The sequence below is a fragment of the Neophocaena asiaeorientalis genome, unplaced genomic scaffold (genome assembly GCF_003031525.2).
Source record: "Neophocaena asiaeorientalis asiaeorientalis breed wild unplaced genomic scaffold, Neophocaena_asiaeorientalis_V1.1 scaffold173, whole genome shotgun sequence".
In the NCBI taxonomy this organism is placed as follows: Eukaryota; Metazoa; Chordata; class Mammalia; order Artiodactyla; family Phocoenidae; genus Neophocaena; species Neophocaena asiaeorientalis.
In genome coordinates, this window is record NW_020174289.1 from 239,051 (window position 1) to 262,375 (window position 23,325).

The window sequence follows — 23,325 nt, forward strand, 5'->3', positions numbered from 1 at the left end:
CATCGGCAGGCGGACTCTCAACGACTGCGCCACCAGGGAAGCCCCTAAAGTTTTCATTTTTAAAGATCTCACACTCTATCCTAAGTATCAGTCAGCAGAAAAACTGGTTTCCATTTAACCTTGGTTAAATGCCCAGCTCTGGGCTCCGTGCCTAAAGATGTGATAAGATAACCATGGCTGTGCTGGAGGCTAATAAGCCTGCATAGCTGTTACACTCAGCCCACATGCACCCAAGCTTTATCTTAGCACCTATATCACAGCAGTTCCTGGATGGGGTGTGGGAGGAAATGCCATGACCACCATCAGGAAACCACAGACAAAAACAGCCCTTGAAAACATCTCTAAATGGTGGTAGTAACACCTCTCCTGCATGAAATTGAAGACCATTACAAGGGTACACAAAAAAGTCTCAGAAATGCTTTAGGAGAGGCCACAGAGTTTAAAGGTAAGTCTGATCATTGTAAATTAATACTGCTCTGGGTTAAGATGATGAAACATGGGCAAGATAATCCATCTGGCTATACTGTTTAATCACCTATAAATATAGCTAAAGGATGCTATCAGTATACTGAGTGTAAGCACGCAGAATATTTCCTCAGGCTGGGCAATGAAGGTAGGGCTTTTTTTGAGGGTAGTACCTTGTTTTATATTTTTAAGTCAGTAACATGATGACAAGAAATAGAAGACATGCTTGTCACGTTTCAGATAAATAGAGCTAGAAGGAATTAGCAAGCAACAGATTTGGCAAAATTGGCGATGCTGGGCAAAATTTATCTGAGATAACTATAAAATACTGTTTTTATGTTAACATATATTCACTTCAAATATTTATTAAAAACTTACTATGCAGGACCTTCTATGGGAACTATACAAGTTACTCAAGTAAAAAATAATTTTTTAAAGGTGATTATTATTTAACCCTCTGAGGTCATTAGCGTGAACAAGTGTGCAGACTGTGCACTCATCAAACTTATCTGCGATGTTTTTGCAACATTTTAAAGAGGGAAAAATATAAGTAATATATACTCATCAAAGAGAACTTAGGGTAATAAAACATTATGCACAATTTCACCAATTTTCCAAGTATAAAGCATGAAATGTGTGATAAGAATGCAACAGGGTCTGGTAAATATAGCGAAGAGAAGAATCATTGAAGAAATTGGGCATATTTAGCCTGGAGAGAAGACAGTCCAATTGTCCTTCAAATATTTGAGAGTTATTCTGGAGAAAAGGAGGTATTCAGCATTGTTCCAGATTAGCAGTAGCAAACTCAAATGTCCTCAAGGGCCAAGGAAGTTACGTGTGCCAGTGCAGTAGGACAGGCTTAAGACACAGCAGGGTCACGTAGGGACTAAGGAGCACAGAAAGATGAATGACCTGTCTAAAGTAAACAACCCCAGTTCAACTCCATTGAATTGGGAAAACATCCCAGAGCTGCCAGAGCACCTATTTTCAAAGAAAAGCTAGAAATCCAGATACTTTAGTAGTTGTCAATTTTTACAACATTGACAACTAATTAAAAATAAAAATTAACACAGAACGTATGCCAACCTCCCCAGCAGAAAAAGAGAAAAAAAAAAAATCCTCTAAACCCACTTGTCCACAGGCATGAGGTATAGTTTCCATCCTCCGTTCTAGAGAATAGAACTAAGAGCAGCAGATGAAAGGCTTAGAGGCTCACTTTATCCTTGCCACAGAGAGCAGTCGCCAGCAGAGGCTGCGAGATCCAACAGAGGAGGAATCAAACAGAGCTGAATGGCCTTAGATACCCATCTAAAATGACCTCTTAAAACACTTCTAATTCTGCAACTATTATTCAACGACTTCAGAAAAGCTTTTCTCTTATCAGCCTCAGACAGAAATATGCAAAAATAGCCACTTCAAAAAGGGTCAAAACCCAAATAGAGAAAAGTATCTGTTATCCAAATATACATTATTTACAATAGGGGAAAAAAAAGGTTTAAACAGTAGGAAAATAAGAAAACCATGGCATTTTATAAAACATGCAGCCCATTTAGAAGTCTACAAAGGCTATATATGGAAAGATACTTTGGGAAACTTGTGGGTTCCCCTTCACTTTTTCCTATTAGAGGTTGTATGATTACAGTTATAGTAAAATAAAGGATAGGGAAAAAATAAAGTAATGGTACCCAGTGTTAATAATGCTTGTCTATGGGGGATAGGACTTTGGAGAAAGCATGTTTATGGTACTTTTTCAGGTTCTGAGGCTGTCACTGAAAACATCACTCATAGAGCATTTGCAAAGATGCGAGGAGGTAGTAAGAATTTTGTAATCTCAATTTTTTATGCTTTAATGTGAGAATAGCCATGATGGAAAGAGCCCCTTCCAACACACAATGAATTTTTATTTTAATTAATTAATTTTTTTGGCTGCACCGCACAGCTTGTGGGATTTTTAGTTCCCTGACTAGGGATTGAACCCGTACCCCCTGATTTGGGAGCATGGAGTCTTAACCACTGGACCATGGGGGAAGTCTCCTTCCAATACATATTAGACAGAAATCTTACAATGTTTGTGTGCCTAACTCTTAAAGGCTTACGGTCATTCTTGGGTATTCTGTTGGATTACAGGCTTTTGTAAGACATATTCAATGACAGGCTTTTATAACTAAAATGTATTAGAACCAACTTTAATTCACCTAAAAGGCACATTTCTGACCACTTTTTTCTTACTCTAACCAATAAAAAAACTACTCTGATACCATAAGAGACTCACACCCAGCTCACACCATATAATATTTTACAACAACTCCTATGCCTTTATATAGCAATTACATATAGGTATTTTTGTTTTAGTGACTGTGTTACCAAGAATTATGTCTTTTTGGAGCAAATAATCTAAATGCATTGAGTGGATCTTGATATATCAAGTTGCTCTGAAATGAAAACATTTCCCTGAGATAACTGCTAATTTGTGGTCCCATTCTTCCACTTTGGACTCTCTGAATGAATCACACTTGTATTAGCATGTATTCATATGTAACTTCCTGAATATTAAGAATTGTTAGAACTTGAAATAGTTGAGTTTTTTTTTTTTTTTTTGCTCCCTATCAACACATGGTATTCTGACAAACACCAATAAAATTCACTTTTGGTGAAAGTTTGAAATGAACCAAGAAAATTACTCACTTGGAAAATAAGCCATTGGGTCCTGAAGGTTTTATGAGGTATTTGTCCACTTGCTTGTCAAATAAGTGATGTGGTAACTGCAAGCGCTTGGTGACATTATGGAGGTTTAAGGCATACAGAGTTAAATCTCCTTCTTTATACCTTGGGCTAAAAGCAAATGGATTAACTCAATAAAAATATTTATCTAATTTAAGCAATTGAATAGTTGATTAAAAATACAGTCATGGATAATACTAAGTATTAGTATCTATAGTGATGATGGGCCCTCTTTGTATCCTTCCATTTATGATAATATTAGGCTACTGATGTGGTCCTATTTTGAAAACATGATAAAAATATTGCTGTTCACACTGCCATTTTCTGGGCTTTAGCACTTTGAGATCTTTGCTGCTTTGCTAGGCTGCGTTGTGAGGAAGCCAGTCAGCCCATATGCGTTCAAACATAGGGAAGTTAAATGGTAAAATGGAAATTTTCAGGGTTCATGTGAATTCCTAATATAAACCATATAAACCCAGGCTTTTCCTACCTTTATGAAAAGACTGAAACAAATAAGAAAATTAAATCTACTGACTCTTTTCAGAATCTTTCCACCTAAACCATTCCCCCACTTATTCCTAATGGGGCTCACTACCCAGAAACAGAGTTTCCACTCACTGAAACTGGAAACAGTGTGTAGATTTTGTAGCTAGAATTAGCATTTTAATATTATTCTATTAGGAAAGACAGACTGAAACTAAAAAGAGAAAAATCTCAGACATAGGAACATTTTTCCTACCTAAGGCCAGAGTACTGGACTACAAAAGTCTCTATGGCCTCTCAACTCCAGAAACTGGGTTGAAACTTTTGAAAACATGAGTGTTATTGTTGTTATTGGTGTCATTTTAATTCTTCTTCTTTATTAATCAGATATGATGCAAAGGGATAAGTATACTCATGTAATTATTCATTCATATGAGTTCATATTCATATTTTATTCATTCACAGCCATTCAATTGATTAATCATTCATACAAAATTGGTTTTATGTGCTTCATTTGTATCATTATTTATTTAAATTCAGGATATATTTTCATTATGGATTGTGATAATTAAATCATTGTACAAATCTTTGCTGGACTGCAAATGCCTATGTTTAACCTTTTTTTTTTTCTTTTTTTTAGCTAGACTCTGGCACCATATCACTATGAGAATGAAAAGAAATGAAGAACAATGACACACCTTAGACCCACTGTATAGATAGAAGACAACAGGGTGTTAGAGTAGGAAGTTGTGTGCTTACTAATTAAAACTTGTTGATTGGTAAAGGGCATCTTACACACTTACTGGTTGATGTTTGTGCAATGAAGATATACTCGAAGTTTGTTTCTGTCTGGACCTTTCACACTTGCCATTAACACATTGGTGCCCACCAGTTTCTTGAACAGAAGAGAGAGCCAATAATCCTAGTTGTAGTGATTGGGGAGGGGAGGGACAAAAATAAATCTTTACTTACTCTTTAACAAAAACAGTGTCAAGCAAATAGTTATCCTACAAAGAGTGTGACTGTTATCCTAGAACTATTTTAAAAGGATTCATCTTTTGGTCTGCATTACCACCACGAATCTGAGGGCAATATCTTGTTTGCTGCTTTTTATCACTGGAAGACTACACTTCCACAATTCAGAGTGCTAGGAGATAAATCTCAAGGATGTAACTCATTGCTCAGAGACAGTCTAAATATTCTTTGTTGTCAATCATCCAAAAATTCAAAGCTCAAAGCAAAACTTTTAGATATAGACACACACTCACACACACACACACACACACACATACAAAGCCATGTTTTAAAAATAAAACTTCTGTTTAAGAGACTAAAACAATTTCCTCTGAAACCTTATAAACCCCCAACCCCTGCCCAATAAGGCAGTGCATTAGGCAGTGACCATCACTAGCTATCAAGGTCAAGAAAAGAGACAATCAGACACTATGTGTCTCTTGATGGAAGCACACACTATCACCTATGAAGAATTCTTGCAAAACAAAAAACCCCACAAAAATCAAGCCTCTGGGTCTAGCTACCAGTTTACAGGAAATACAGGGGACAGAGGAACATGGTAAATGATACCACAGAAATAAATTTAGCAAAATCCAGAATGTGGGAAACACTATATAACATTACCTGGTTTCTTAATAAATTCCAAGGGACAAAAAAAAGAGAGGGAGAGAGAACTTAAAGATTAACAGACTTAAGAGATATAATAAATACAATATATGGACCTTGTTTGGATTCTGATGTGAATAAACCAACAATTAAAAACTTTTGTGACTGGGGGGTGGGGTGGTGGTGTGATGAATTGGGAGATTGGGATTGACAGGTATACACTGATGTGTATAAAATGGATGACTAATAAGAAACAAAAAAACCAAAAAAAAACCATTTGTGACAAGGAAAATGTGAAACACTGACTAAATATTTAATGATACTGAGAAATTATTGTTCATATTTTAAAGTATGATAATTATATTTTGTTATGTTTTTACAAAGGAGATACATACTGAAATACTTATGGATAAAGTGGTATACCTGAGATTTGCTTAGAAGTAATCCAGTAGATGGGAGGTAAAGAGTGGGTACAATTATGGATTAAACAACATTAGGGCTTCATATACTTTTCTCTCTACTTTGAAAATTTTCATAATAAAAAGTTTTGTTTTTTTTTTAAATCCACTCAATATATATATATACCCCAACCCTTCCTTCTTGAGCTTGGGTAAGGTAGACTCAACAGGCAAACAGCTTTTGTTTCTCTGCTTAACTTCAAAATTCTTACTGAAGACAAGAAGAGAATCAATTAAATGTTTTCAAAGGAGACGTAGCATGGTTCCATGACTTGGGGTAGAAAGGAAGCAGGCTCAGAGCCAGGATTTGTACAGGATTCTTTAGAGTAACAATGAGACAGCTGTGTGACCTCCAGCAAATCACACAAGCTCATCTCAATTTGAACTTCCTCATTTGAAAAATGGATCTAAGATACCTTCCTTGCCACCTTCCAGGACTGTTTTGCGAATTCCCTGGGATTCTGCAGATGTCAAAGGTACCATTTACTCTTGCAAGTTTTTCTAGCTGACTTGTGAACCTTGAGGAGGAAGTATATTTAGCACATATACAAAGAATTCTTAAGCCAAAAGTTTATGTTTGGCTGAGAAGCTTTAGATAACATCATAAATAGCTGGGACTACTTAGAAAGAGTGACAGGATAAGCTGGCTAATTTCTAGGCATTGGACTCAAAGTAAATTGTGAAGAAACTGTTTATTTCTCTTCCTTGTTCAATGTCCATTTAAGAAGGGGCCAGTAGTAGATTTTGGATATTTGTCTAATGAAATGATCACATTTGGTTTAACTCATTTTATAAATGACTCATAATATACTTGGGGAAGATAGATTCCATTTTGTGCAAAGACATTTTGCTAAAAAATTTTTTTAGGTTATGAACAGTGTGCTCCATGAATTTGGACCACTATAGACTAAAAGCAACTTTGGGGGGAAATCTATCTACAAACCACAAAAGCCTAGCTTATATTTTGGCATGTGCTTTTTGCAGACTTTCTTAGCTTTCCTACAATGTTCAAGCAATTCCCTTAGGAATTATTCTTAGAAAATAGATATTCTCAAATGCTATTTTAGACTATAAAAATCAAGGTCATACTTCTCAGGCTATACCTATGCTATCCCAACTTTTAGATATATATATCTTCCAGGTGGCTTTTTAGATAGAAAGGCTATATTTCCTGATTTAGTACCAGATGTAGTTGGAGGTAGGGTGGGAATGAGACTTTACTCATAAATATCTTGAAGATTATTAACAAAATAGCCAATCGTATGGTGATATTTTTGAACAAATACATGGTACTAGCTTATTTTAAGTTAAATAAATTATGATTTCATGACAAAAATTTTGAAACTTTCGATACTACAGGCAATTTTAACTTTGATTTACTTGGCAAAACATTCGATTCAAGTTTATCTTGTAAAATTGAAGTCAAAAAATTTCAAATTACTCCTTTTTAAAAAATCCCACAACATGCCCCAAATAACCCACATTAAAAACATTATTTCTGGGTCTCAATATCTTGAGACACAAAAAAGTTAGAATGAGTGATCTCTAAGGTTTCTTCTAATTCATCTGTCCATGGTTTGGCTACTTATTGAGAGCATTGAATTTATTGAGAGAATTGACTATTTATAAAAGTTTAATACAGGGGGACCTTAGTATACTCTAACCTACTCACGATAATAGGAAAATAATGGTCACTTACAGGCAAAGGTTCAAAATTTTCATCCACTAAATGGTAGTTTCCAGCTCCGAAGAACACTTGCCTCATCACCACTTCTATGCCCATTCTGGCCGACAGGCCCAATTTATCCAGCCACCTGGAACAGAGTGAGGCCAAGCTTTCTTCAGATTTGGAAAACAAAATAACTCAGTTTTAACTATACACTATCCTGATTTATTCCTCCGTGTGGGAGGAATTTACAGGAAGCCAGAAAAGTAGTATTATCAATAAGGCATTCAGATGAAGTAGAGACTATCCTTCACTTCACATGTTCTCACACTTCTGCATGATAACAAATCCTAGAAGACTATTAATATGCTATAGGAGTCCCTATCAGGGTAGGACAACATCTACAAAGCAGAGTTGACAAATGCCCACACTTATAGACTTATACTCCATCCTGTGGGATCCAAACCCGCCCTTCCCACTTCCACCCGCCGCCTCCCCACCCGCATTTCCATGTGAGGTCTGAAGAAAGGATTGCTGGTGGCCAGCAGCACTAAAATGCGAAATAAGTGAATCACCCCTAAGCTTTTATGGACACTTCCTCCCCCCGTGTTCAGTCAGTGGCAAAACACACATCTCCTTTCTTTCCTCTCCTCCTCATGCCTCCACAAGCATAAGGGATGTGTGCTCTAGTTGGGGCTTATAAGAATGAGGGTAGGAGAGGAAGAGAATAAAGCTCAATATGAGCATGTAGAACTATAGACTAAGAGTGTTAACTGAGTTATGAAATGTAAGTAAACCAGTTGGTTTTAAAGCAATCAAGTTTGTGGTGCTTGGATAAGGGGGTGATTTAGTAAATCTTTAAATTCATTGGTAGCCCCTCGGGTGCGACCTCATACTTTCAGGCTCGAAACTTCTTGGGAATCTATGAATAGAGCTACATGTACTCAGAACCCTTCTCAGAGTCAAGGCTCTTGATGCACTCTTTTACAATGTATTTCTTTAGAGAAAGGAATGCTTGACATATTTATGGGCCATAATTAAGGAACAAAACTTCTAAAGCAGTTCATTCATACAGTGATTAATTTGGGCACATGTTAAAGATGTCCAACCAACTTTAGTAAATCATTTTCTTGCAAAATCTGGCACAAACTTTGGAGCTCAGCCACAGAAACTGTCTTTGACCAGATTTTTGTCTGACGAGTTATTTCAACTGAACAGAAGAACAGGAGAATGCTATCTGGTCCCTGAGACAAGTGCAAATTCACTCACATAAAGCCAGCAGCAAAGGTGTTGGACAGCAAGGGCGCTCCACCCCCATACGCAGAGCTGGTCTCTCCTAACCAAACCTTCTTGTGGGGTCTGGTCTCCTCAACAGCCTATGTATGGAACAGGAAAGTCTCCACAGTAATTGCAAACAAGCTGACCAAATATGGTGCTGAAGATTATTCAATATTCAAAACCTTGCATTCCCAGATCCATCCGTTCAGTATAGTTAAAAAATATTTTCACGGTCATTTAGGTCTTGGGCAATTACCTTTTATTGGAATACTAGGTGTGGAAGGAATGTAAATAATCCCATTCTTTTCTTATGGACTATGAGAGTTCACTCTACCAAAAGGCCATTGGACGTATTTTTAATTTCCAATCAACATACATGGGTAAGACCCGACACTAAGGGGAACTGAAGGTGAGTAAGACCTAGTGCCTGCTCTCTAAAATTGGAAAAACATGTAAATTTATATACCTGTAGAATTTAGGACTAGCTAGACTACAAAATAAGGACTTTGGTTTTACATTAAAAAGAATAAGAAGACTATTACCTGGAAGATTTTTTGCACAGATGAAATAAAAGTGTCCAGTACATCAGGGTTTAGGAAATCTTCTTTGGTAGCAATTCGCCCATTCAAGTAGTAGCTAAATTATTCAGAAAATATTCAGGAAAAAGTAACAAACTTTACTTTCTGCTTTTAAGTTAATTGGCCGCCCTTGCCCTCCTTTCTACTTCTTCCCACCCCTGTGCTATTAAAAAAAAAAAAAAAAAAAAAAAAAAAAAGTTCTACTAAGGAGAGAACAAGATGGAAGGGGACCATTTATTCTGTCTTGAGAAAACATAGTCACAAATGCAGGTATTTGTGGGTTACCCATTCTTTGGCAAGCATATTAGTTTTAACTACTATTAGCTACATCTATTCCATAACTTAAATGATAGTGTGCCTTGATCTTGTAGAAACTACCACGTTACTTAAAACAAGTTTAAATTTCTGTTTTATTAATGTTAAGATCCTAGTACAATGCTGCTTGAGACCGTTTCTTATCGGGAACTATAAAGTCAATTAGCAATTAAATGAAAACAATTTTTTGAAAACTAGGTAATAAGTAAAGCTAGCTTTACTTTCTCAGTATAAACAGTAGGAGACATACTTACTGATGCCATGTAACTGAATCAATCACTTCTCCCCCAGCCTTCAAGAAACTAGAAAAAAAAATCTATTATGTTATCACTTAATCCTTATATGAACAATAAATGCACAAGAGTTGTCTTCCCTAGAAATAGGCTGGTTACTACTTTAGGATAAAGCAACACAAACTTCCTAATTCTGATACAAATTTTATCACAGGTGCCATTTGCCCCCAAATCTTTGGTATTCTGAGCCAGTCAATGTTTCCTCTTTTGGTAAACCTTCTAGTCAGGCAACAAATTGTTTAATAACAGGTGGTTTATTGAGGATTCTCCACCAAAGAAAAATATTATATTTAAGAAAAGTGGTTCTGCTTCCTCTAGCTCTTACCTCTTCAGCATCTTAACAGTCTTTCCTCGAGGCTGGCCAACATCAGGACCATAGAGTTTTGCATTTTTGAAAGCAGATTTTCCTAGAAGTTTATGCAACTCCATAAAATCTTCTCCTAACTGCAATCCATTGATGAAAATACCAGCCTTCTTCCGGAAACTGTTAGGTTCTGAAAGACAGCAATTCGCAAAATAATTGCTTACCTAGAAAATTTTTTATTTAAAAGCAAACATAAAAGCAGCATATAAAAGCAACAGAGCATTTTTCATATTACAAAAACTTAGAATCCAAAGTCAAGGAAAGTAAAATCTCCAGTTATAAAGAAGATATTCCAGGAAAATAAAAATATAAGTTATATAAATGAAGTATTGGGGGTAATAAAACAGTTGGAAATTAATAATTGGGATATTAAACTAGTGGATATTTAGGAAATAGTCTGTATTCAGTATTTAATAACCTAATTTACTTTAAAAAAAAGATTGTGTGGGAGAAGACATTTAAAAACCTATTTCTACAATGTAATTAAAAGTCTTCCTGAGGGGCTTCCCTAGTGGCTTCCCTAGTGGCGCAGTGGTTAAGAATACACCTGCCAATGCAGGGACACGGGTTCAAGCCCTGGTCCAGGAAGATCCCACATGCCGCGGAGCAACTAAGCCTGTGCGCCACAACTACTGAGCCTGCGCTCTAGAGCCCACGAGCCACAACTACTGAAACCTGCACGCCTAGAGCCTATACTATGCAACAAATGAAGCCACCACAATGAGAAGCCCGCGCACCGCAAAGAAGAGTAGCCCCTGCTCGCTGCAACTAGAGAAAGCCCGCGCAGAGCAACGAAGACCTAACACAGCCAAAAGTAAATAAATAAATTTATTTTAAAAAAAGTCTTACTGAGAATTATAAGTGCAAATTATATGTGCATGTGAGTCTGGAAGTAGCAAAGCTGAAGGGAGGGGAGGGAGGCATGGAAAGTGTCCAATCTACTTCCCAAATTACCTTACTCTTCTCCTTCACCCCGGAAACCAGACCTTCCCTTTGCAAAATGGGGCCCGGGGAAGAGGGGCACATGATGACACTCTTTTATCTTACTCTGAAGAGCAGGAGCTGGGGATGGGTAGGGTAGAAAAGTAGGGAAGGTGAGATGTACAGAGATGGGTAAGGATGGGTTCAGATGACCTATTATTCACATAGTTGCTGCAGTAAAGTTGTTCAGCATCTAACTAAGATATGGTTGCCTTGACCCTTCCTTTTATTCTGTTTTCAGTGCTTCAACTTGCCAGTTATCCTCAGTAACCCAATCCCAAAATCTGCTGCTAGACTTTATTATAATACATACCACTATAGACATGTATCACATCTTTGCTTGCTTTCTGGTTGGTCTGCCTCCCTACCTCTAGAACAGAAGTCTCAAGAGAGCAGGGACCTCCTACTAGAGCCAGACTGCCTGCGTTCAAATCCTAACTCCTGTAAGATTCCTCTCACTGATAATTGCCCAGCATCACACAGCTATTGAGCTAAAATTTTTGTGCCTCTTTTGTCATCTATGAAATGAATGTCATAATTGTGTTCACCTCGGGGCAATTATAAAGATAAAATAAGCTAATACTTATTAAATGCTCAGAACAGTGCCTGGAATATAGTATGTGCTCATCATATTACTATACCTCATTTCCCATTTTATCTTCAGTTCCATCGGCTGATGTGTGAACAAAGCATTGTAAATATGTTTGAATGAATGTGGCTAATCACTAGCACTTTAGTTACAGTTTATAAGTTCCTTACAATAAAAGAATGACAAAGGAGACAATCAAGAGCTTGACCCAGGTAAGACTCTGTACCAGAACTTCTAGCTTGAACCCATTATGAGTGTTGGGATGGTGTTGCTGAGATTGACAAGTTGAGAACAGAGGAAGGAATGGAAAGGTAAAAGCAAACTGCTTGAGTCCAACCTGCCAAGCATAAGAGGTCTAGGTGACCCTGAAGATCTCAGGGGAACCAGGGAGCTGTGGAAGTGCTCAAATGTAACATAAACTGGGATTAACGATAGGTTCTGGGATACATAAGGAGTTTTCTGCCACAAGTAATTCCAAACTCACACCACAGAGCACTTACACAAATATTCCAAGGCAAAAAGCATGTTTGCTATTATTAAAAAGAAGGTCATAGATAGGAACAAATAATGCCAAAGTGGGGGAATCTTCTTATTATTGAAATGTTCCCCGGGCAGGGGCAGGGGAGCACTTACCATTGCCTAGTTCCCAAGAAATGTTATAACTCTTGGAAGAGCAGTAGTCCAGGAGTAACTGAGCATTGGAACTGTTCCAGTGCAAATCTGCAGTTCGTAGTAATGCATTTAGACCAAAGATCAGGTCCAGTCCTGAGCAACTGGCAAAAGTATACAGCATATCCACTGAGCTTCCTAAAAGAAAAATGTTGCCATTTCGTGGTTAGGTCAGCACCAGAGTGCCGAAGTGATGAAGGCCTCCAGATTTGTTCCTCATAATGAATTGCTATTTCTGTTGTTAAATGGAAGGAATTCCAATGAGTGCTTATAATTATGAATGCGTCAACAAAATTGGACTGGCAAATTAAAAAAAATATATATATATTACTTTATTTGCTTCAGCTGTTGAATCAAGTCATATGGAAGGTACCAGAGGCTTTGGTCTGGCACTCGGGTTTTGTTCAAGTGACCTCAGGTGAACTGGGGAAACTGCAGTGTATGGCTCAGGGCTCAACACGTACAGGCCAGATTTTCATTAGTCAACACAAACCCCACTCTTCATAATCTAAATATCTCCACTCATAAACTCAGTCACAAAATAACTTGGTAACTTTGATTACATTTTTTTTAAGTTTTTGAAAAATTCATGTATATAATTTATTAATTCAAAATAAAAAAATTGGCCTAGGGCTGTGGTTTCCAAACTCTGCACCAAGGCACTCTGGGGAGTGAATTCACTGGTATGGTTTAGCAAATAAAAATACAGGACATCTAGCTAAATTTGAACTTCAGATAAATAATGAATAATTTTTAGTGTATGTCATGTGCATTATTTGAGAAATACAGCAAAGAAATTATTGTTTATTTGAAATTAAAATTTGACCAGGCAACCTTACTCACAGGGGCACTGCAGGATCTTTTAAATTTGCAAGGGAATGCATCAACATCTGTTGGACATGATGAGAACTGTTACTATTAGGTTGTTCGGACCTAACAGCTTAATCGAAACTCTCAGGTATTTCTTTTGGGCTAGATGTGCTATGAAAAAAATTGAGCCACTAAGGAGTTATTAAAGCTTTGCAACTTTTGAACTCAGCTTTTTAACCATTAGCTAGCCTATAATCTCTTTTTGAGAGTGGCAGAAAGTATTTTTGAGTGTTTAAATCAGTTATTACCTGCATAGATCTGGTGATCTTAATGTATATTTAGAGTTATCTATTAAATAGAAATTCACTTCCCTAGTTTAAAAAAAAAATCTCTATCTATCTGGCAAACTTACACCCTCTCTCCTTCAACGTGGCTCTGTTTCTAAGTCTTCAGCCTGAACTACTTGGATTACCAGAGCAGTGAAACCCTAGGTTTAATACTGCACATAACGGCTGAGGGGCGGTAACAACACTAGCAAGCTATTTTAGGTGTTTTTGATATTTGCTGTGTCACCCACTTCCACAAACCTGCTGCCTATCATTAAGGTGTTACAGACATTGGGGTCTGAAAAGCTCTCTGAGTCCTAGCCTGTTCCTGGGATCTTAGGGCCACAGTGGAGGACAGCATGGGACTTTGGGATTATGGAGTCCTCCCCAAACCTCCGCCCTCATTTTTCTATTAGGAAACTGACACCCAAAGAAATAAAATGCTTTGCCCAATATCACATAGCTATTTGGTGACAGTGCCACAGTAATAGAGCCTGTAATAAAGGCCCTGTGACTGTCCTAGTCACAGTTATCTTTTAGACATATACTGCTAATCATGTTGTAGAAAGTGTCCTAAATCAGGAGTCATAGATCTGAGCTCCCAGCCTCACTATCCCACTTATAGACTGAATGATCAGGAGTGATCCCTTTACCTGCATGAGCCCTGGCTACAGATCTACAATCCTGGAACTAGTACCATCAGCCATCTACCTCACAAAACCAAGCTGAAATAGCACATGTGAAAACCCTTTGTAAGCCATAAAACTCTTACAGATATAAAGCACTATTATTGCCTAGACCTTCTACAAGGATTATGGCATTTTCAAGAAACATAGAATGTTTTCATTTTTGAGTATTTATTCAGCTCATTCCTTACTCTTCCTCTATTTCCACATTTTTCCAAAAACACTTTGAATTTAAGTAGCTTGAAATTCTATTATATGCCCTCTGTAACAGTAACATCTCCTAGAATAAGGGCTGTATATTACTGAGTTAAAATCCACTCTTAAAAATAAAACCCACCCAGCCTATTCCCTCCTCAAAATAATAAAACTCACAGATAATTATCCAATTCCCAGTCATTATCCAATCTCTTATCTCTTACCGTATGAAAGGGTGGAAAGACCCCTGGAATGAAGACAATCTAAATGACACATTATACATTGGCACTGACTATTATACCATTTTTGTTTACATAAATGTGTCCAGCATCCAGTGTGGGAGTGGGATGATGAGGAAGAAAGGTGGAGAAGAAGGAGAAAAAAGGATTAGCTTATTAAATATTATTATTTTAATAAGGGAGTCCTCCTTTCTGTAGTCGCACTCAACATTATACCTGTAACATTGCTTCCTTTTCCTGCCCAGACAGGTTTACAGTGTGAATCCATATTCTCATGTCAAATGTTTTTGTCATTTTCTACTTAAGTGAAACATACCATCCAATGGGTCCTGTAATTAGAAAATTCACCTATATCTTCTAGGACACCTGTTTTAAAGGTGCAGGCCATTAAGCAATTAACACAATAGACTTTTGCTATCTCTTCCATCGTATGATGTCGCATCATACGATGTTACTCAGGCATTACCAACCTTAGCCACGGATGCAGAGCCATGTGTAGAGACACCTATTGGCTTCTCAGATAACCTTATAAATGAGCTGGTGCCCAGACCAAACGCAGTAGGTTTATTTTTTTTAAGACTTTTTTAATGTGGACCACTTTTAAAGTCCTTATTGAATTTGTTACAATATTGCTTCTGTTTTACGTTTTGGTTTTTTGGCCATGAGGCATGTGGGATCTTAGCTCTCCAACCAGGGATCAAACCCATACCCGCTGCACTGGAAGGCGAAGTCTTAACCACTGGACCGCCAGGGAAGTCCCATAGATTTCTATCTATATGTTTCTAATACATGCAGATTAAAATAGAAAATTTCAAATCAGAAGTCAAATATTTCCAAATACAAATTAACTATCTGTATTTGTTATACATTTTAGCATTGCCACTAGGGTGGCTGGAATTATACTGACCCAGCTACATAGTTAGTAAAAGAAGGGCTTTCCCCTGGTGCAGAAGCTATGAAGGCCCCAATCCCAAAGGCAGGAAAAAGGTATTGAAAACCTACCATCTTGGTTCCAAAAAGATCATGTGAGGTAGCAAACATTTTTAAAGAAAAATTTAGGACTTCCCTGGTGGTGCAGTGGTTAAGAATCTGCCTGCCAATGCAGGAGACACGGGTTCAAGCCCTGGTCTGGGAAGATCCCACATGCCACAGAGCAACTAAGCCCATGAGCCACAACTACTGAAGCCCACGTGCCTAGAGCCCGTGCTCCACAACAAAAGAAGCCACCACAAAGAGAAGCCTGCCACTGCAACGAAGAGTAGCCCAGCTCGCCGCAACTGAGGAAAGCCCACGCACAGCAACAAAGATCCAACACAGCCAAAAATAAATAATTAATTTTTTAAAATTAAGGTAAATTGGCATATGTTTAAGACGACCAAGAAAAAAAGTATAAAGCTATAGATTACCTAATACCATAGGGTCTTCTCCTAGCAGGCCTATTTCAGATGATTAATTACAAATAAGGCCTTCCTGCTGTGGGTCTCTTGGACTTCTGTTATCCCTTTAATGGGATCTGAGAAGGCTCTGTCCTGCCAAATTCTGTTCAACCATAGATCATGTTATTAAACCGTTAGCATAGCTCCCCTCTGCCCTCTGCTTTAAAATGCAAAAATTAATTTAGAGGACCACATTTTCTCTTAGCATATAACCTATTTTCTGATTTCTTATGTGTTACTTTTTCCCTTACCTTATAAATAAAAAATATAAAAATAAAAAATCCATTGTACACACTGGAATCTAGGTAGTGTATAGTAAAATCTTACAAAGAAATAATTTACTGTCAATAATGTACTCTTAGAAATGTTGACTAACCCAAACTAACTTCAAGATCATTTATTTTTCAAAAGCCAAAAGAAGACAGTTGTAGCGTATCTAAGCAGGTTATTTTCTTAACTGAGATCTGGGGCAACATCATCCCTTAGCTGGGTATAAAACATCAACTTTTGGATAAAAATATATTTCATAGTTAGATAAGGATTGCTTGTTTCAGTTGTTTGTGGTAAAGCCCTGCATGACATCATCCCATTTAAACACTGGAAAAGTGTTTCCATGAATGGAAATAAATTCCTTGTTAGTTGAGCTAGTCCTGTGTTTTCAAACCCACAGAGGAAAGAAAATGAGAAAGCTGCCCTGCCAGTGATACACAACACATCACTGGCAGGGCAGTGGCTGCTTCTTGGAGGGGAAACAGAATGCACAATGAGGTGTGAATGGTTTCACGTTTTACTCTTCACACTTTTATATTTTACTTTTACACAAGGAGTATATCCATGTCTTCCTTGACTTCCCAGTTCTTCAGAGCAGTAAAGGTCATTATTAGCTTGTGAATGAATGATTCTATATTTCACTCCGTGGCTAGTAGGCAAAGTCAGGAGAAGAAAAGTAAAAAACAGAAGTTTGAGGTTGAAGATTGCCCATTAACTCTTGCTAACATTTGAGGATTATGCAGCTTTACGCAACTGCTATAGGGCTTATTAGATTCAAGCCCAAGTTCAAGCCATCCAAATATTTTGGGGGCTGGGACACTTGCAGGATACCTTTCATTTCTTACTTGAGTAGGTACTGTTCTTGAACTTTTTCTGATACTGTTCTCTGAGTAGCAATTGCTCCTGGAAGGGCCATTCCAACTTCAACCTCCTCTCCACATCAGAAGGGACGGATCCAGATTCGCAAATATCTGCAAATGGAGTAAAAAATTTAGAGATCTATTTTCACAATGACACGGTTGAAATCCCATACACTTATTTAGTTAGCTATTTATGTGACTAAAGCAGGACAATTGAGTTTCTGGTTGTTAAGTGTAACATCAGAGAAGGATATATTCTGCTATACATGTCAAATTTGCTGGCTAATCAATTACCACAAAAAAACAGCCAAAGGGCAGGTTTCTGAAGAAACACTGGACATATACTGGACATAGATACATTGGACATAACTTCAAGTTATTTAACAATTCAGAAGGTCTCCTCAGAAACCTGAAATTACTAGAGAACCCACCGGAAAAAAACACAGTTCTGTTCTCTTAAGGTTCACTTTCAACATACATAGAAATTTGTTTTACATGGACTATATCTGCTTTATGGTGATTTCCTCTTGCCAAATGGTAGGACAGGAAATGTTGACTTTTATTCCTTCAAATTTGGTATCATCAAAGCTCCTGAGACCACAACATGTGTACTTGGAAAATCCACCACTATCCTATCAGGCAGACTGTGCTTCCTTATCACAAGGCAGCAGGGCTGCTGGGGGCGGCTGTCAGGACTGGCTGACCCCCCAGTGACTTCCTTTCTGGGAAGCTGCACATTCTGGCTCTCTGACAGCGGGTGCCTCATCTACCCCTGTGCTCACAAAGGATGTTTCTGAAGCACTTGGATAACCCCAGTGATCCCCCCTCCCTACAGGATGAAGAAAATTGATGAGCAAAGGACACTTTCCTATCTAAATTTATGGGACCTTTTGAATGCATATGACTGGTGAGAAAGGGCCAGGTCTAAATATATTCCAACCTGTTACACTAAGAAAACTCTCCTGCGTTTTTCTTTTTTTCTAATCACTATTCTATCAATTGGCACAGTTATTAATGGTTCTAAACACTTCCTAACTGCAGAAAATAAACAGAAGGAAATATGTAATATATAAAACAATAAAATATTGTTCATTTATATATCATAATTCACTATTGTAATTCAATGATGTACATGGTTCTTTAATAACTGTTAAGATAATGATTTAGCTTCCATTTGATGTCTGTATAGCACTTATGAAAGACACAGGGCAAATCCTCGTGGCGCCCCAGGATGTTTCTCAGATGAAGCCCACAGACTCCCAATATCAGAATCACCTGAGGAGCCTGCTCAACTTGTAACCTAAGTTTGGAGCCCAAGAATCCAAATATTCAAACTCACCCCAGGTGATTATGTCTAGTCAATAAAGTTTGAGAACCACTGCCCAACAAATCAAGTCTTGAAATCCATTCTTAGAAGCAGAGCATATCTCCATGTCCCCTTATTACACCTTTCATCCACATTTTTTGGAATAAATGGGTTTTGATCAGTGCTGTGTCTTGAGCAGGAAATACTCTTTTTGTCTTGGTGCATTTCTACCCACAGGTTCCTCTAGGCAGCTCTGTCCTTTTAGCTACAATCATTGTTCTGTTTACACCACAATTAACTCTCCCCTGCCCCAATGTTGTGTCCAGCACACCATCCCCGCTGCCCCAATGTCTCACATTCATGAAAACATCAGGAGGAGGAAACCTGCCCACCGCTTCCTCCTTTTGTATAGGTGCCTCCACGGGTCCACTGGGAGCCCTTCATCTCTTATTAATTGTTAGATGTGAGCAATAGCTCTCCTCTGAGAATGCCCACGAGTGACTCAAGTTATCAAGTTAACTCAGATATATGGTTAATCTTTAAAGTTTCACCCTGGTTGACTTGAGATTGCCAGTAACTTCTCTCTTCAAAGGTTGGTTCCTTCTTGGGATCAAAAATGAGAAAGTCCGTCTTCGTGCCACCAAATCTCAGGTATGCGGGAGACAAACCTCTGGCCAAAGTACGAAGCTTTGAAGAACTGTTATAAAGACAAGCAAGAAATTAAAATTATTTTTTCCAAGACAATGCAGTCAAACAGATTTACTCCCTTCTCTCTTGGTGGACCCATTTCCTAATAGCTGTACAGGCCCTGGAGGGAGAAATATCGCTCTAACAGAGACATCGTCTCAATCGGAATCTTCCTAATTGCAAGACTGCTCTTCTAGGCACCTGAGAAAACTTGGAGCTCTGACTCGGGCAAGAGCTTATATTTCAACTTGACAAGCAGGATAATGTTCAGTACTTTCAAAAAATTCATAACCTTTTGTGATTCATGGAGGAAAAGAGGTGAGAGAGTGGAAAGATGACTCTGTTTCTTTGAAAAATAGATTGTCTTCAAAAATTTATGTTCCCAGAGAAGTTCATAAATGATTGGGAGTCCTCTTCATCTCCTTAACCAAGCCCCACCTCCACCCCAAGGAAGACCTTCCTTTTAAATTTAAGTCAAATGACTTAGAATGATGTAAGATTCTAATTCCTACCCACCTAGGACACTTCCAATTCAAGCAATTCTAAATACGTATGTCATCAAGCCCAAAATGCTCCTGATAGGTGCCTATTATGCACTCAGAATGGTACAGAATGCTATAGAATGGAATTAGAATGATTTATAATTCCTTCTCTCAGAGAGATGAAGATGTCATGAATATTTAAGTGAACAAAACTAAAAAAACAGAAGACCCAGGTAACAGGGACACTTGCCATGTATTTCTGAAGCCTCACATATGTGATCCTGGCTTCAGTGCTCTCTGGAAAGCTCTTAAAACACATGGAACCAATGCTGTGTGTTCTCAAAATGGCCCAGTTAATTAGTTTACATTTGGGCTTATTTCAAATTGGAAAATCATGCCAGGAGGACTATCTAATTGACAGTATTTCTTGACATCTTAGGAACTGAAGACAGGACCTAAAATTTAAAATTTCAATGCATGCTCCTGCTTTAACTATATATAGTGCTATGTAAAATTTCTGTAAGATTTCTTTATTTTTGCTTAGGAAAGAGAAATTAAAAGGTGGAAATTGACCAAAGGATAAGTGTCTTACGTTAAAAACTTCAGCGATTCCTCCTCACCATTTTTTTTGTTTGTAACATGAAAGCATTTACAGTACTACCTAGGCACTTTTGCCTTCATGAACCTCTTCCACCATAAAAAAATTTTTTAAATTATATTTTGTGATGATATTCATGGAAAGACAAATATGTTAACATTATATATTAAAACATTTTCGAGGGCCCCTGAACCTATTGTGGGTCCTGGCATGAGGAGACGTAGCACAAAGTGAGACTTCAGGGATGTTATCAACATGGAATTGACTGAAATACCTGACAGCACCAAAGAACTCTGGGAAGGATGGCATCTGCCAGGAAATCCTCAGAACCTCTTGAAGATAAATGGGAATGTTCGCTTGTACTGAGTAAGGATTCAGAAGAAAGCCATTTCCACTATGCTATGAACCCAAATAAAACTAAACTGTAGGGACTTCCCTGGTGATTCAGTGGTTAAGATTCCAATGCAGGGGGCACGGGTTCAATCCCTGGTCGGGGCACTAAGATCCCATATGCCTCAAGGCATGGCCAAAAGAATAAATAAATAAACTGTAGGAAGGGGGAATAGCACATTATTGTTTAATGGGTACAGAGTTTCAGTTTGGAAAGATGAAAAAGTTCTAAGATGGCTGGTGGTGATGGCTGCACAACAATGTGAACACACTTAATGCCAGGGAACTCTGCACTTTAAATAACCACAACTTTTACTATTAAAGGAACAACCTGTAGACATAGTGTGATTTCAACAATGAAAATAATATATATAGAGAAGGAGATAGCAGAAGTCATAAGTATGTGGTGAAATGGATGGTAGACTCTTTCTTATTGCTTTTATGTATTTTTCACATTTTCTATAAACACATAATTTTTTTTTTTTTTTTTTTTTTTTTTTATCCCGGACTGGGGCACGAACCCGCATCCCCTGCATCAGCAGGCAGACTCTCAACCATTGCGCCACCAGGGAAGCCCAATAAGCACATAATATTTTAATTCATACAAGGTGACTCTGTGTGTGTGTGTGTTTCTGTCTTTTTAAGAATAGGTGAAAAAAACAAGAGTTACTTAAAGGAGACATAGTCATCCATTAATTTATTCAATAAGTATTCATTGTAGGCGCACTCTGTGTCAGGCATTATGTTAGTTGCTGGGGCTACAATGGCAAAAAAGCCACAGGGAGATGCTGTTCTCATAAATATATATATATATATATATGAATAAGTAAATAGGCAATTCCAAAACAATGCTATCAGAACATACAAAGGGGATCTTAACCCAGACTTTGTCCTAGAGGTAGGAGGTGGTTAGAGGTTTTCCAGGGGCAAGCGTCTTCACTGTTAGATGTTCAAAAGGAAAAAATTTTATCCAGATTGAAGATAGTGAGGTGGGATTGAAGAAAGTGTTCCAGGTCTAGGGAAAAGTCTGTGCAAACAACAGAGGTAGAAGAAGGGAATATGGCACCACCGAAGAGCTGACAGGTGTGGCGAGAGCCTAGAGATTGGGGACAGTAAGGTGCTGGGAGAAGATAGACTGGAGAGGCAAGCAGGACCATATCGTGGAGAGCTTGTAAGCCACCATGTCCAGGAGTTCCAATTTTATATCAAGGCAGTGGGGAGCCATGGAAGGATTTAAAGCAGTGGAGTGCCCGCACCAGACTTTTATTTTAGAAGAGAATCTCAGGCTTCAGTGTAAATAACTGAATAGAAAGACCAAGACTGTGGTCACATTAATGTAGACAGAAAGTGATGGGCTGAGGTAAGGTAAAAACAGTGGGGATGAAGAGAGGGATAAATTCAAGATACATGTGGAGACAGAAATACTAGATTTGGTGTTTAACTGGATGTTGGAGAAGAGTCCAAGATCACCCCTGGGAAGCATCTGGAAGATGGTAATATCATTTACTGAGGTGAAGAATAGGTGATAGACTGGAGATAGGGAGGAAGATGGGGGCAGGGCACAGTGCTGTAGAATTTGAGATGCCAGTAAAAGCCAAAAAACATTGCCATTAGGCCCTTGGCCATGTGTGCCTGGAGCTCAGAAGACACATAAAGGCAAGGTGTAGAATGGAGAGTCCTCAGTCTAGAAGTCAGTGACTAGTGAATCCCTAGCCCACAGGTGCAGAGATGTGGCCCTAAAACTGACACAAGGAACTTTCTCAGAGTCACTCTGGGCTGGCCCTGTTCCACTGCTTTTGTCCAGGCACCGATTCTGGTCCTCGATTTTGATTTTGATTGTGTTTGATGATAGAGGAAGCTCATTTAGATTTGTGTAACTGGTATCTGTAAGTAATTGAGACAGGAGAGACTGGCGCTGTCTGGGAAAGGAAGGGTAAGTGAGCAGCAGGAAGAAGCTGTGGTATCACAAGATGTGCGTCTGTGCACGACCTTGCTCAGATGCCTGAGGATCAGAGCCTGATTCCCAGAAGGCATGACTGTACCACCTCGGGTCACTCTCGACCACATTACCCTGCCTTTATGTTCTTCACAGCGTTCACCACTCTCTGAAATTAGCTTCCTTTTTTGTTGATTTGGTTTACTATCTATCCCCACCCCTGAGCTAAGCTCTGTGAAAGCAGGGACTCTGTATGGCTCATCAGAATCTCCTCAGCACCTAGATAAGTACCTGGCCCACAGCTGGCGCTTAATAAATATTCGTCAAGTGAATGAACAGTTAAGTCCAGCCTGATGAAAGGGCAAGTGGGTCCAGACAAAGACTGTTTTCTGAACAAAATTAAAACCCAGTGCTACGGCTCCTGCCAAGTAAAGGAAATCACATGTTTCAAAGTATTGGTATGAAGGACTTTTTTGTCTCCTTTGTAATGGAATATTTTCTTGTTTTGAGATACAATTTTGATGTCCTCTGACAAAAACCAGATTTAAAACAGCTGCAAACTTTTCATAAAAACAAAATTGATCAAAGGTACAGTATTTCTATCATATACAGTAAAAAGAAAGG

General features: G+C 38.2%; 1 protein-coding gene across 1 annotated transcript in view; it reads right to left on the reverse strand.

Annotated features, from left to right (window-relative positions):
* Positions 1-23,325, reverse strand: part of HPSE (heparanase) — a 33,588-nt gene that overhangs the window by 3,044 nt on the left and 7,219 nt on the right. The window contains exons 2-11 of the mRNA XM_024755893.1: positions 19,160-19,305; positions 17,288-17,413; positions 12,445-12,618; positions 10,203-10,371; positions 9,839-9,886; positions 9,234-9,327; positions 8,683-8,789; positions 7,447-7,561; positions 4,473-4,591; positions 3,151-3,297 (exon numbers count right to left, since the gene is read on the reverse strand). Of these exons, the coding sequence (XP_024611661.1) occupies positions 3,151-3,297; positions 4,473-4,591; positions 7,447-7,561; positions 8,683-8,789; positions 9,234-9,327; positions 9,839-9,886; positions 10,203-10,371; positions 12,445-12,618; positions 17,288-17,413; positions 19,160-19,305 (1,245 nt within the window). The remainder of the gene's footprint in view (positions 1-3,150; positions 3,298-4,472; positions 4,592-7,446; positions 7,562-8,682; positions 8,790-9,233; positions 9,328-9,838; positions 9,887-10,202; positions 10,372-12,444; positions 12,619-17,287; positions 17,414-19,159; positions 19,306-23,325) is intronic.